The 14,985-nt window shown below is 44.0% G+C and overlaps 2 protein-coding genes across 3 annotated transcripts in view; both read right to left on the reverse strand.

Moving 5' to 3' along the window:
- Positions 1–1,025: 1,025 nt before the first annotated feature.
- Positions 1,026–12,076, reverse strand: mapk1 (mitogen-activated protein kinase 1). Of its 2 annotated transcripts, none has more exons than XM_019888489.1 (9): positions 11,719–12,076; positions 5,272–5,454; positions 4,700–4,889; positions 4,506–4,622; positions 3,520–3,634; positions 3,312–3,443; positions 2,722–2,831; positions 2,509–2,649; positions 1,026–2,162 (listed from the first exon to the last, which is right to left on the reverse strand). In XM_019888489.1, the coding sequence occupies exons 1-8, from the start codon at positions 11,859–11,861 to the stop codon at positions 2,533–2,535; spliced, it is 1,107 nt and encodes a 368-aa protein (XP_019744048.1). In that variant the 5' UTR covers positions 11,862–12,076; the 3' UTR covers positions 1,026–2,162; positions 2,509–2,532. The 2 variants fall into 2 exon arrangements, with proteins under 2 accessions (XP_019744048.1, XP_019744047.1); XM_019888488.1 differs by having other exon boundaries at positions 2,520–2,649; positions 11,719–12,075.
- A 2,850-nt stretch (positions 12,077–14,926) lies between these two features.
- LOC109526899 (protein FAM102A-like) overlaps positions 14,927–14,985 on the reverse strand; it is a 13,288-nt gene continuing 13,229 nt past the window's right edge. Inside the window, exon 10 of the mRNA XM_019888475.1 lies at positions 14,927–14,935. Within this exon, the coding sequence (XP_019744034.1) occupies positions 14,927–14,935 (9 nt within the window). The remainder of the gene's footprint in view (positions 14,936–14,985) is intronic.

Below are 14,985 nucleotides of genomic sequence, written 5' to 3' on the forward strand. Positions count from 1 at the left end.
TCCTATTGCATTCACGTGGGTTGGGGGGGGGCAGCATTGTCCAAAAAACCCAAATTACTTTCTAATCTAATTTGTTGGTCTTTGTGCTGCTTCATCATTTGTGTGGAAAAAAGCAGCATCCAAAACAGATTAGCGACATAGTGCCTTCTGCTACCAAATTAGCTAGCAGCTGTAATCTACAATTCCAAGTATATATCATCAAAATACAGGTATGAGGCGCGACAAAGCTGCATTCAGCATTTGTGGATGGGGGGAATTTAATATATATATATATATATATATATATATATATATATATATATATATCCAAAATAGAATAGCGACAAGGATCGCATGCGGGTTTACTAGTTAGTTGACAGCTAATACCAAGTTTGTGTTGTCAACAAAGTCGAGTTAATTTGCCTCATTTGTGTGTGTGTGTGTGTGTGTGTGTGTGTGTGTGTGTGTGTATAAGTGTGTGTGGGAGGGGGCATTATCTTTAAAAACAAAATTATTTTGGAGTTTTTGGTCCTTACACTGCATTAATTTTTGGAGGAAACAGGATGAACAATCATGAGCACCTGCAAGATAGGGGAGCTGATAGCTAGATTCAAGAGTGCAGGGGTCATTGGGTTCATGTTTTTGGGCAAAGCAACATACCAAAGATATGAGCTACAATGAGCACTTGCAAGCTAGCTGGCAGCTAATTTGATGGGTCATGCGATATAGAAATCTGTTCATGTGGCTTTCATGTTTAGGGTCTGGAGGGGGCAAGAGTCCCTCAAGTCAAACTTTTCGGGTTGAGACGGTTGGTTCTGGTGCTGCCTTTTTGTTTGGGAAGAAAAAAAAAGCACTGTCCCAAATAGATTAGCCACAAGAAGGGTGGCTAGTTATCTGCAAGCTAATCGAGGCGCAAAGAACTGAATTGGGCTAACTCCACGTTTGTCATTTTAAACATCTGCAAAATGATGGAGTTAGCTAGCCCACCCACGAAAGGTTTCCGTGGCTTAGTTCCAAAAGAGCTTTGTCAAAAAACGTTTTTATGCTTTGGTCAAACTTATTCACACTCATTCTATTCTTTGAGGAAAATGTCACGACACTCGTGTCGAGTTGAATGATCTCCGTGCTGCATTCAAATTTGTGGGTAAAAAGCAAACTATTCAGAGCAAGCAGCTAATTTGAAGTGCTATGTTGACATCTGAACGGAACCAACGGCTTTTGGAGTCATTTTCCTCCATTCGAGGTTTGGTGGGACAAAACCCTGTCATCAAACTGTCCTCCCACGGTTTCTTAGTTAGCCGCCAGCTAATTGGAGCATTTATTGTTTTTTTGCTTTTCAAGAGTTTTGGTTGCGCCATCACAGACACCAGAACGCGGATCTCGAAGGCGCTGCTCCCGCGACCCGAATGTTTGCAGGCGGACGGCGGCCAAGCTAAAAAACAAAACAATTTCTTTATTTAAGTCAAAATGAGAGGTTGAAGCACCTTGTTGGAGGCGGAACGGTAAAGGCCCGTGTGGCACTTGACATGCTCTTTGTATACACAGCTGCTAACAGTCATGCAGAGGGGGCACACTTGATTTCACTGCAGGCGCGCGCACACGCACGCAAGGAAAATAGAGTCAGTTTCCCAACATAAACACATATTTTACTACTTAGAAAGGATAAACTATTTGGGTTCGTTCTTTCCCTTTCAAACACATTAAGACTGCCCTGTGCTGACCAGCAAAGGCGAAAACAGAAGCTTCATGTACAATAAAAAGATGATTCTGGAGGAGAACCATCAGAACCATGGCTTTTTTTTTTTTCTGGCTGATGATGTCAACTCTGCATATAACACTTTCTTGGGGGTGGGGGCCGCGTGATGTGCAGGTGACAACCCCCCGCACCCTCCCCCCTCCTCCAAAGAAAGCCTTTTAAAGGAAACGTAAGGGGGGGGGGGATGAAAATCGCCCGAGCTGCAATGGACCCCCAAAAGCCGAGCCCCTGGATCACCCTCCCTCATCCCAGAACGACAGACTGATTGATTCCTGACGCCATTCCTGAGCAAAGTGGACTTGATGAGCGACAGCCGAAGCTTTTGAGAAACAAAACGGAAGCAAAAAAAAAAAAAAGAAAAAGCGCAACAACAGTGTTGAGGAGGCGGGGCCTGGGAGTGAGGGGGGGGGCAGCGTTGGCAAATCATCTGCAGGACAAAAAAATACAAAATAAAATCAAATGTAAAAATGACTCTTCATTTTGAATGGTCACCGTTATGCAAAAAGGACACGATCTATTCAAATTGTGCATCTGACTGAGGACAATTGAGACGTTACATTCACGCTTCCTGGGATTTGAGGTGGTTTTATTTCAGTGGGGGGGGGCTGAGGGCCTTTTAAAGAAGCCAAAGACTTGCTTCGCTTGGTTCCTGGCCTTATTTTACTATTTTTAATCATTAAAAATGTTGATAGCGTTGTTATATTTTATGTTTAGATGAATAAAAATAGACGGGGTCAGATTGTGTTCCAAAATTTTGTAGCAATGTTTTGTACCATTTCCTGACCTGGCGTGAGGCGTTAGGACCGGAAGCCGAGCTGGAAGCGTGCCGTCTCCTCAAAGATGAGCTCCTTCAGCGTCTCCTTGGGGAGGTCGTCCAGCTCCATGTCGAACTTGAACGGCGCCTCGGCGACGGGCTGTGGCAAAACGCAAGCGTCAAGACCGGGGGGTGGGCAGCGCTTACGATCGGTCGCCGAGGCGGCACGCACCTCGTCCGTGGGGTCGTAGTATTGCTCCAAGTAGGGGTGCGCCAGGGCCTCCTCCACCTCGATCCTCTTGTGGGGGTTGAAGGTGAGCATCTTGTCCAGCAGATCCAATGCTGACAGACAAAAAGGCAGCGTGAAAATATCCGCAATGTACCAAAATGTCCACTAGAGGGAGCCAGGCCAATCGCAAGTCAAGCGTGAGCTGGTTTGAGAAATCCAATCATCGACCAAGTATCCAATTGGTTCAGCGGAAGCGAGTTGATTTTGCACTTTTAAACACGAACTTGCACATATGAGCTGCATCCGGTTGCCACAACAAACCGCATGACGTCACTCTGTTGTCTTCGCGGTTGCAAAAGAATGTCAGGCATGTGATGTGCATATATGCGTGACCAAACACACCTTAGCTTTCGCGTTTCTGACTCAGTGGATTATTTCGAGTCACTGACTGTTCTGTATTTCTATTGTGCAAGGTGGCGGCTAAAGAGGAACCGTCATAAATATATGGCGCCTATATTGTGAGCATGCATCGAGCAGGCCATGGCCTTCCCCCGCCCCCCTCCTCCCCCCGCCCTCAAGAAGCAGGTTTGGACCTTTGGCGTCAGCGTTGGGGAAGAGGCGGTTCCAGGGCACTTTGGAGCGCACCGGCAGAGACAGTAAATAGTTCCTGGCTTTGATGTTGATGATGCAGTTGAGGTCCTCCTGAGAAGGAGAGCCCAGGATACCTGAAGGAGGAATCACGTTAGGAGAAGAGGAAACATATCAAGACGGAGTTAAAAAAAAAAAAAAAAAAGGTTTTACCGAGAATGTGGTTGAGCTGATCCAGATAGTGTTTCCCGGGAAAGATGGGCCGGTTGGACAACATCTCAGCCAGGATGCAGCCCACTGACCAGATGTCTATGGACTTGGTGTAACCCTAAAAGGCAACCCAGAGACATGTTTACATCTAAAGCAGTGTGGCCATATTAGATTTGTAAAAAAAAAAAAAAAAAAAAAAAAAAAAAAACACGACAAGACGGGCCAAGCCAGCATTCGATTGGGTGAACAATTAAAAAAAAAAGAACATGTAAAATATGAAAAATGGTTCAAGCATTTATTCACAAAAAAAAAAAAAGTGATGTAATATTCTCTCAGTAAAATGTTAAGCATAAATGAACATTAACTTGCCCCCCCCCCCCCCCACAAATGTTATTTTCCTTGAAAAAGGCCGCTCCATTATACTTTGTCAATTCGTGTACACGGAAGGTATCCTCTGTGGTCACTGAAAAGAGAATAGTAGTGCTTTGGGACCACCTTGTGGCATCACGGTGTCTGGCGCAACTACATCGCGGCGAGAGGATAAGCGTCACGTTGTCAGGCCAGAGCCCCGTCTAATAGAAAAGTAGTGCTTTGCTGCCTTCTTGTGGCATCTATCGGCAAATTTCAACTTCCACTTTGGGGCAGCAATTTGTGGCATTTCGCGATTTGCGGCCGAGCCGAGAGTCCCTTTGCTTCAGAGCTTATCTGTGTACGTTGAGCAAATCGGAAAATACACGTTCCCCCCGTCATATCAACAGCTTTTCAAAACCTAAAAATGCTCTTGGCTAAAGGGAATCCATTGGTTTTGCCTTTGCCGCGCTTCACGTGTAGTAGTCACTTGAAAAGGGCAGATCTCGGACCTGCCTCGCTCCCAAATCACAGGCAGACAAAAGTCTCACCTTTATGGCGCAATTTGCATCACAGATCTTAAAAAGTCCCTTTTTACGGAACATAACATTCCCTTTCAATCACAGTGGAACCAAGCAGACCTTGGAGTTGAGCATGATCTCGGGCGCTCGGTACCAGCGCGTGGCCACGTACTCCGTCAGGAAGCCGGTGTGGTCGTGGTCCGGGTCGGCCACGCGGGCCAGGCCGAAGTCGCAGATCTGAGGACCGGCAGACGGCGACGGTGAGGAGCACACCGAAAAAGGGCCAAGAGACCACCGGGCGCGGGGGGTCCTACCTTGAGATCGCAGGTGGTGTTGAGCAGGAGGTTCGAGGGCTTGAGGTCACGGTGCAGCACGTTGGCTGAGTGGATGTACTTGAGGCCTCGCAGGATCTGGTAGAGAAAGTAGCAGATGTGGTCGTTGCTCAGGTGCTGGGTCTTCAGCAGCTTGTACAGGTCCGTCTCCATCAGGTCCTGCACGATGTAACTGAGGCGCGGCGTGGTTGAGGAAACCTTCGCAAGCTTTTTGGCAAGTTTGCAAAAGTCCGCTCACAATGGCTCGTCAAACAAAACGGCGCAAATTTTTGCCACCCAATTTTGGTCACTTGAATTCCAGTAGGCGGAAAAGTTTGAGGTTGCCCGGAAAGACCTGCGAGCCTCGGGCAAATGGAGGTCCAGTGGGGGTTAAAGCAATTCAGTTTTGATGTCATCAGCAAACACGGCGCATCAGCTTATGGCTGCCGTGCTGCGGCGCGGACGGAACAAGATGCCAACCGAATCCAATCTGATTCATCGACGAGTGAATCGATCGAAAACGGACTGTAAAACGACTGCCCGGTGACAGCCCCGACGTAGCGGGTTAAGGATACACATCCTTCATCTGATCGATGGTGGGCGTGCGTATGATGTCGTTGATTCCGATGATGTTCTCGTGCTTGAAGCGCAGCAGGATCTTGATCTCGCGCAGCGTGCGCTGGCAGTACGTCTGGTGCTCGAAAGGGCTGATCTTCTTGATGGCCACGCGAAGCTTGTTGTCGCGGTCGTACGCTGAGCTGGAAAGAGACAAAGAGAGGGAAAAAAAAGGAGCGTCACCCAGGAGTGCAAAGCAAATGCTGTCTGTGCTTCTTTCTGTTCATCGTATCTCTCCGTATGCGACTTCGGGCTCGCATTGTGACCGTCACAGCTCACCAGTTTTCTGGGTTTGGTTCGGAGATGGTGGCAACGCGAGCCCCGTGGGCCGTTTGAGGTCAATCTCAGTCGACAGCAGCATTGGCCAAAATGCAAAATTTTTCAAAAAATGTGTTTATCTCGTTACATCCTTGGTAAAAATAGTCAGATGTTTTTTTTGTTTGCTTGTTTGTGTTACACATCTGTTCAACTTTTTTAAAATTATTAAACTATAGTTGTGGATAAAATGAGTTCTAAATACACATCTGTTCAACTTTTTTTAAATTAAACTATAGTTGTGGATAAAATGAGTTCTAAATAATACCACTAAAACATGAAAATGTCTATTATTGTAACTAAAATAGTTAACATTGTTTAAGCAGTAACGATGTCATTTACTCGAAATGAAAACCAAAGACTTTAATCTAATAACTATATATCATATTTATACTTGAACTAAATAACCGGTTCATTGATTCGAGTGAAATAGGAGCTAAAAATTCAAAATGAGAATTGATGATTTTGTTATGAAAATGATTTTATTTGTTGATTTCCTGTAAATAATAAAATGGGAGGAAACACCAAAATGAGCAAACAAAACGAACACAATTTTTGTTCCACCTAGCTACAAATGACCTGCCTCATCTGTTCCTTTTGAAAACCAAAACGCGTCCCCTCGAGCCCAAAAGGTTGCCTATCGTGTCCACAAACTTTGATGCGGGTTATCGTATTTGTGTACGATTCAACAAAGGAACCGAACAACAAACAAAATGGTCGTACCGCAATCGTACGAAAATTCGTCCGATTGCTTTTTTTTTTTTCCATCCATCTTCCAAGACCTGACGTGATCGTAGATGCGAGCACTCTGACGTCATCGGAACGGAGACAAATGCGACAACTAGCGCTTCTACGAATGCTGCTGCTGGTTTCTTCTCGCCACCCCCCCCGGCCGCATAGTGATTTCTTTCTCTTTCTTTCTTTATTTTTAACGCCGCAGAGAGTGAAGAACGCCCACATTGTGTGACAGGAGAAGAAAAGCGGTTGCCACGGTGACGGCCAAATGTAAACAGTGGCGTGCCAGCCTTCTGCCAGGGAAATGTGACTGACCTTCCTTTCCACTTGGCTGTGAGGAATGTGTGTGCGCGCGCGAGTGTGTGCGTGTATGTGTGAGAGAGAGAGAAGCAGAACTGCAAGATACTGACGGCCGCTTGTGTTGCACTCTGCATGATGCTAACACGCTCATCTCTTTAACAAGTTTGTCGATTTTTTTTAGGGTGATGCAGATTTTTAGCAGACAAAAAAATATATACTGATTACATATGAATACCCCAATGGGCATCTATAATTGATATGATTTCTTCAAATTGCATGACATTGACAGCCATTTTCTATGATTGTTTTTTTTTTTGCTCCGCGTGTTTAGAAAAGACAGATTTGGGGATAGAACACACATTAAAATGAACTACAAATAAATGAAATATACACAATGAAAATAAAATATCCAGTATGAGGAAATAGCATGTAATGAATGAAGTTAGAAGGATGCTAATCCTTGTCGCGCGTGTGGTGGTGTTAGCGGTCGTCGGATGTGTGTCATACACATTCATGTTGAACTGTTTTGGTTTTTTTTTTTTAAAGCAACTATGACTTTAGGTGGTTCATTTGGCGAGGTGTCCGCTTCATGCACCACATGTGCGGATCTGAGATGCGGTATAGCAGGTCCAATAACCGGCATTACCTCCCTCAAAAGGTACCACAGGATGGCGGCAAAGCACAACTTTTGTATAAATGGAGCCCTTCGACGTTGAACGATTAATCGGCGATATTAGTCCTTTTTAATTGGCAAAAACAAAAACACATGAACACAAGAAAACATGAGACAAAGATAATGACATTCAAACAAATATTTTGAAATGATTTTAGCCATGTTTTTTTGTGTGTTTTTTAATACTATGACCAATTAACTGGTTATCAGAATTTTATTCTGCCAAACATCCAAATTGGGCTAAAACAAATCCATATCCGACGGACCCTTCTTCTTGGGAACAAAGTGACCTCGAAGCAATTCTTTTTCATGAGTAGCTGAGTTTAGGGGTGAATGAAGCCCAGGCCGAGGAGGGAAGAAAGAAAAAAATAAATGAATAGAAAACCAGCCAAACAGGTGAATCTACAAATCACCATCAAGAGATTTGAAGGTGGAGTAGCTCCATTTGCTGAAGAGGCACAGCGGTCCCCATATGTGCAATTTTTTCAAAAATGATGCGTCATTTAATGCCAATTATTTTTGCGGACCGCAGCTGGATGAAAAAAAATCTATCCTTGTCCTATTTTGACAAACAGATCTTATTAAGGCAGCGGGCAACTCCTTTGAAATAACAATATGTTCCCCTCAGAGTGTTCTGCCCAAACCTCCATGACAGTCCCGCCGCATTTCCTGCTTCTTCGTCCTCAGCGGTGTTGCCATGGAGACGGGAATGCAAAGGCTTCACGCTGCATCCGTCGCCGTGTTATGTAACGCCACTGTTACCATGATGACGTTACGGGGGGTCAAAAATTGTAGCGCTTTGCCGCCATTTCACGGCATCCTGGTGCCAAAGAACTATTTGAAAGTGAGATGAGGCGCTTCACTGAGACAAAAGTAGTGTTTTGCCACGATCTTGTAGCATCTCGACGTCATCATGCCGCCAGTTCGTGATGCCAAGAACTATTTGAAGTCGGATGATGAGCTGAATTGATACAAAAGTAGTGCTTGGCCAACATCTTGATGCCAAGGAACTATGTTCAAGTGACTTGAGGAGCTTCAAATCAACAAAAGCAGTTATTTGCCACCATCTCGCTGCTGCTGTTGTGCAAGCGCAAAGAACTACTCTATGTTTTAGTGAGTTGACAAGTTTCATTAGGACACAAATAGTGCTTGGCCACCTTCTTGGTGCCGACGAGCTATGTTGAAGTGTGTTGGGGAGCTTCATTTTGACAAAAGTAGAACTTTGCCATCATCAAAGCTAGCAATGTTCGCAAACACTTCTTTCCAGATCAGTATTCACTCTTTGAGTACTTACCAAGTATCAATACCTCAAATACTTTTGATATATAAAATTTCATTTCACACAATGACAAAAAATTTTGACCGACAACCTTCTTTTGTTCCTATGTCAAGCTGTCTCAATACAGCGCCAACTAGTGTCGAGGACGACTTACTCGACAGATTTATTATTTTTTTTTTGCTTTAAGTATCTGTGGCTGGCATCAGCTGCTTCAAGCGGAACATTTTATAAGTTAAAATGACTATTGTATTCATGACTGATATAAAATTCTCAACCCAATGATTGGGGAGTGGGGAGATGTGAGCATATGCGGGTTGTTTATGCAGTCCTGCCAGGCGCAATCTTATAAACGACATCTCCTCCTCAGCGGCTCATTCTTTGCCATTGGCTGTGAGGGCAGGGTGGGGGATGCTTATAATGATGTCACGGGCAGAGGGGTTGCCACGGAGATGAGCGCCACAATGGCGTTCCAAGAGGACAGCGGCGGCGCAAAGCATCGGCGAGGGGCAGCGAGGCGACGGTTCCACTTTGCCTTGAGCTTTAAGGCACGAAAGACCCAAATGGGACGGGGCAGTTTCCTCAAAGTAAATCGATTTCAATGTGGCTGAATGAAGCCAACAACGTTGTTGTGCGACTTTGTATTCAAAGAACAAAATAAATAAATAAATAAATAAAGCTTTGACATGAGTGCTTCTGGTCTGTCCAGCTGAACCTTGGCAACAAATGGATGGAAGGAAAATGGTCTTTTCTCTCCATGAAAATGAAGTCGGGCGTCACATTGGACAGCGCCAATACAGATACTTGATCCGGTCGGCAATGTATCGTAAGGGCCTGTTTTTACAGATTTATCCTTGTTGTAAAGTGAAACAAATCGTAAAAGTATTGGAAAACAGTCAAATGTTTGGCCTGTAATTCATAACTTTGTTGTTGTAAGCATGAAAGGACCAGAAATTATTATTAATTTTCTTTTTTAATAAATTGTCTCACTGATCCGTTATCAGATTTTTTTTTGTCCATTTCAGTTCGGCCCTCATGCCTTCACAACAGCAATGCAAACTTCTTCCCCAAATTTCGTTCAAACGGTCATAATACATTTGAAAAGCAAGCCACGTTGGCTTTGACAAACTGTGGAGGAAAACAAAAATGTGAAGGATGTTACATCATATTCAGAAGAGCACACGCCGACACGCAAAGGGGCTGTTTAACGTGCGGTGCTCGTAAAGATAAGCATCCGTCGTGATAACGCTTCTATGGCCAAGCGAACCTTCAACCTACAAACCTAACGCGCTTTACGAGAAACTACAAAAGGAAATTAACTGACGCTTTTAAGTCGGAAAAAAAAAGTCAAGACACTACGAGGCATACAAGTAAACGCCTGGGTCACCAGAAAGAAAAGATAAAGAAAGAAAAAATATACATAATCAAAAAAAAAAATCCTTTATGTGAGAAAAGCTGAACATTTTTGTGAAAAAAAAAAAAAAAAACTCCTACAAAATTCGCGATAAGTTCAATCTAGCAAGATCAAAGCTGTACATTTTCAAGGAACACTTTCTGTATTTGACGGAGTGCGAAAGATTGCAATCATGAACAGCGCTTAATTTCCTTTTACACTTGAAATGACCTGTGACATGCCCCCCCCCACCCCCCCAAAAAAATACTGAATGCCTCAGATTGAAACTGATTATGAAATCCCATGGGGGAAATTGTTTCCAAGAACCTAAAGACCAACAAATAAATTCTTCCTTGGAAGTTGCTTTATAAAAGTGTGAGGCTTGACAAAGGATTATTATCTGAAGACAGACTCGCCTCACGCTAAAAGAAAAGAAAAAAAGATGAGTTGAGTGGTGTGGTTTCGCTGAAAATGGGACCGAGAGGAGGACAATTACATCATTGCTACATTTGAGTGCTTTCGAGCAGCAACGCGCATCAACAGCTCTACACTTACATAGTTTATATAGACGTACATGTATAGATAGACACACACACACACACACACACACACCCCTTATTACGATATGAAATATACTTCTCCCTCCTAACAAAAAATATTGTTTTGCTTCCTAGCAGCAGGCGGAATAAATTACAGCAAATTCGAAACAAATTACAACCGCCAATATTGTTTACCCGATTTTTTTTGTTTTTTTTTGCGTGGTTCACAGTGAGTCTCCACTGATGGTGCACTGCTTACACTAACAACATGGCTTCACGGTGCACACAAAGACGTCCTGGTTGACAAAGGTAGAGTCAGCATTGACAACTTGGCTATTTATTCTTTTCCCTCTTTTTTTCCATCTGTTTGTATAAATGTATCACACGGTTGTTTGATTACTCAGAAAAAAAAATATGATTGTGCAGTCCTGCTCAAAAACAAATCAAAACATAGATTTATGATCAAAATGGGGAGAAATGCCAAAGTTCTCTCATTTTGAGAAGTGACTGATCCAGTGGTATGGGCACGGACACACTTCTGGACACCATAAATAAATATTTGAATGAAATATGCATTTAATTCGTAATTTACGTATCCAAATAACGAATCGCATACAAATAAAAAATAACGTCGATACTCGATGTTCGTGTATGACGTATATCGTCAGTGAATGGAATGACTGCATGATGACATGGAAATGCTATGAGTGAAAAGGATTTCATTTAGCCCTCACCCAGCATTTCTGACAGGTCTCCGATAAAATACATTTACCTGTTAAATCTATTTGTTATTAATACAAAAATTATAAACTATAATACACTATTTTCGGCACTAACAAAAACATCTAGCAGCGGCGACAAAATCACTTTTTCCTCACCATGGAAATCTGTAGATTATTCGAAGAGTTGGGCTCCATAAAACATGTTTGGGTTGAAATAAGTTCACACTGAGCTGTCGCTATGTCCGGGTAACGATGTAAATACACCAAACTGTGTGTCATTTAGCGGAAGGAATGGTTTAATTTGACGGGTTTTGACGCGGTCGCAGCTAGCGCACCAAACAGCCATTAGCCGTGTGGCTAAGCTAACTGGCAAACTGGAGGTGTGTTCGAGTGGCGGCGGCTCCCTGGCTTATATAAGGCGGCTTCGGGGTGCTCGGCGCGCGGCCTCACTCACCACACCATCCCGTAGGCTCCCTCGCCGATGTACGACAGATTGCTGTAGCGAGGCCCGACGTCGAACGCCTGCCCGCGTACCAGCTCGGTCCCCGGGCCGGGGTTGGGGCCACCGGCCGGGGCAGACACCGCCGCTGTCGCCATAATGAGCGCTGGTGTGGGCTTCTTGTTCTTTTTTTTTTCCCCCGGAGTGAGTCCAACAAAAAAAAGGGGGAGGATATGGATGACTTGTGAGTCCGTGTGGAGTTCGACGGAGGCCTTGGGGTGGGGGGAGCGTGTGAGCGAGTCCGAGGAGGAGGGAACACAGCGCCGCGGAGGAGCTGCGAGTGGCTGCCAGGCAGCACAAGTTAATGCAGCAGGAAATAACCACAGTCATGTGATCCACTCCACTCCGTTTTCCTGCTGGTGTGGATCTCTTTTTACGGCGGCCACGGTGGGTATTTACTAAACTGCAGAGGGTACGAGACATCTATTCAAATCAAACATCACAACACAGCTGGAGGATTTTTTTTTCTCTCCCAGGGCTAAATGCAGGGGGTGGGAGTTGACCAATGCTGTAAATAGGAGGACTAATAACAAAACTGATAGATTTTACTGCCCAATGACAGCTGAGAGAGACTCCAGCACACCAACGCTTTGGAAACTGGATGGATGGATATATTTTAGAATAGCAACAAAACACCAGAGGGGTTTAACTAGGGCTACACAGATTATTGACACGGCCATCGCGCCCCCTTGCAAGAACATTGGAAGTTTTTTATTCTCATTGTAACCGTTTCTAAAAATGACTGAAACAGTTATGCTATATTAGGCTAATGATATACAATACATATACAAATACATCATACTGTAACCGCTCTATCCTCACAAAGGTCGCGGTCACGTTCGAGTCCATCCCAGCTGTCTTCGGGCAGCAGGCGGGGTACACCTTAAGCATTCACACACCAAGGTACAATTTTGTGTTCCTTTAACCTGCCATTCGCTTTTAGAATGTGTCAGGAAATCAGCGCACAAGAAGAAACCCACACAGGCATGGGGAGAAGAAACTCCACACAGCTTGGATACAACCCGTTACCTCTGTACTAGCTGTGAGGCCGGCGTGCTAACCAGTTGTGTATTCTTCTTAACTTCATTCAACTATCATTTTCAGCGGCTGGTGAGGGAGGACATAGTTTACCGATATTCATTTATTACTAAACAACAGGTGGAAAAAACAATGACAATTCTGTATCCTTTTTTCATCCTTTTTGTCCATGAGCTAGATTCAGATGTCACTCAAGTGAACTGGTTGGCTGTCACTGCCCCCTGGTGGTCACATACTGTGCGACGCTGATAGGGCGCAACTTCAACAAAACTTACAATTTAAAGGGCACATATGTAAAGAGGAATTGTCTTTGATGCAAATCGTTGCATGCAGGGCTTGTTTCTCTACCCATGACTTGACTGCTAGTCAGTTATCATGCTAGCTACATGATGAATACACCTAGGAATTCATATACAAATAAATACTGTATTCCATACAAAAGATAATGTAGATTTTTATTGTTTAGAAGTGTTACAAAGGTAAATTTCTATAACTTTAGGTAAATACTAGTTTTGCTATGATACAATACTCTTGTTAGAATTTCTAATAGTGGAAGATAAAAAAAAAAAGCAGAGGGAAGAAGGGGAGTCGTGTGCATAGCTTATAACCATCCATCCTCCGGACAAAACCATCATAGAATAAAATGACAAAAAATATAAATAATTGTTTTTAAAAAAAAAAAAAAAAAGAAAAAAAGTATCCTACCATGAAAACTGGGTGAGAAGACCTGTTCGCCATTTTCGCTGGGGGGGTGTTCCTCAACCAGGGGCGGGTGTGGGTGTCAACACTGGTTGCTCCACCAGGGGGCAACAGAGCGATCACAGATGAGGTTCAGATAATCAAAAAACAACTTTCAAAATCGATAGGGGGAGTGGGGTGGGATGCCTTGTGTCTCTTGGCCGTCATTGGCGTTCTCGCGGGAGACGAAGACGCTTCGGGCTCAGAAAGCGAAACGGTCACGGGCTCCAAAAACTGCAAAGTGGCTCACTTTGGGTTCCCGATCCACAGGAACCTTCTCGGTTTCGTCGTTTGTCCCGTGCCTAAGGCACGGACGAAAAAAGGGGCGGCGAGCTCAAGTCGATCCGTAAATTTACTCACTGGCCACGTTATGTCAGGTCTAATTATCTCCAATGCTTGTCGCCACAACAACTGCGTAAGGTAGACTCAGGTGAATACATTGACTGCAATGCCGTGAAAGGGGCATTTCACACACAACTCATGATGTCATCTTAATATGTGAAGCTGCAGTGGCACTTTGGACTTTGCTGAGTTCTGTGTGAAAAGCGCCTTTTCACATTTTTATCATCTACCGTACGTATCTGACCGCAGTAAGCCGCAGCGGCACTTCAGGATGACGTCAATTATTTATCTCAATGAGTGAAGCCGCAAGAGCGCTTCAGATGACGTCATTTAATAGTCAGCGATAACTGACTAACAATATTGATGTGTAAGAATAAAGATATGAATTCCGAGCATAAAATTTGACTGTTTTCCAATACTTGGTCCTTGAGTATTTATTTTAACTTCAGAACTGATTTTTTGAGGGGTTCTTTTTTTCGTGGGCAATGTTTGAATGGTGTTACCTTTGTGGTTTGTTGTAATGTGTCAATGTCCAAGCAATTTAAATCACTGAACTATGAGGAAAAAAAATGTCAGCAGCTGTTTGCAGATTTTTAACAGAGCTAATAATATCGTCTGATTAAATCGGCCAGTCGATTATCGCTAGGGCTGAACTTAAGAACAGATTTTTTGAGGGGGTTCTTTTTTTCGTGGGCAATGTTTGAATGGTGTTACCTTCGTGGTTTGTTGTAATGTGTCAACGTCCAAGCAATTTAAATCACTGAACTATGAGGAAAAAAAATTGTCAGCAGCGGTTTGCAGATTTTTAACAGAGCTAATATCATCTGATTAAATCGGCCAGTCGATTATCGCTAGGGCTCTCCTCACGATATTGATATTTGATCCGGTTGCGCGGATACAACATCACACATTTGTTTCCCGCCGGAGCCTCAATTTTGATGGTGGTGACGAACCCGAGGACACCACGAGGATTTTCGGTTTCTGAAACAAGACGGCAACCGGTGGCTAAAGTGCAAACTGCCGTGTCTTTCTCACTGTGCCGGCTTCAGGCCAGCTGAAGTCGGCGGAGGAAAGGAGGGGGAACAGAAGAGGAAAAAAAAAAGG

This window comes from Hippocampus comes, unplaced genomic scaffold (genome assembly GCF_001891065.2).
Source record: "Hippocampus comes isolate QL1 unplaced genomic scaffold, H_comes_QL1_v1.1 scaffold128, whole genome shotgun sequence".
In the NCBI taxonomy this organism is placed as follows: domain Eukaryota; kingdom Metazoa; phylum Chordata; class Actinopteri; order Syngnathiformes; family Syngnathidae; genus Hippocampus; species Hippocampus comes.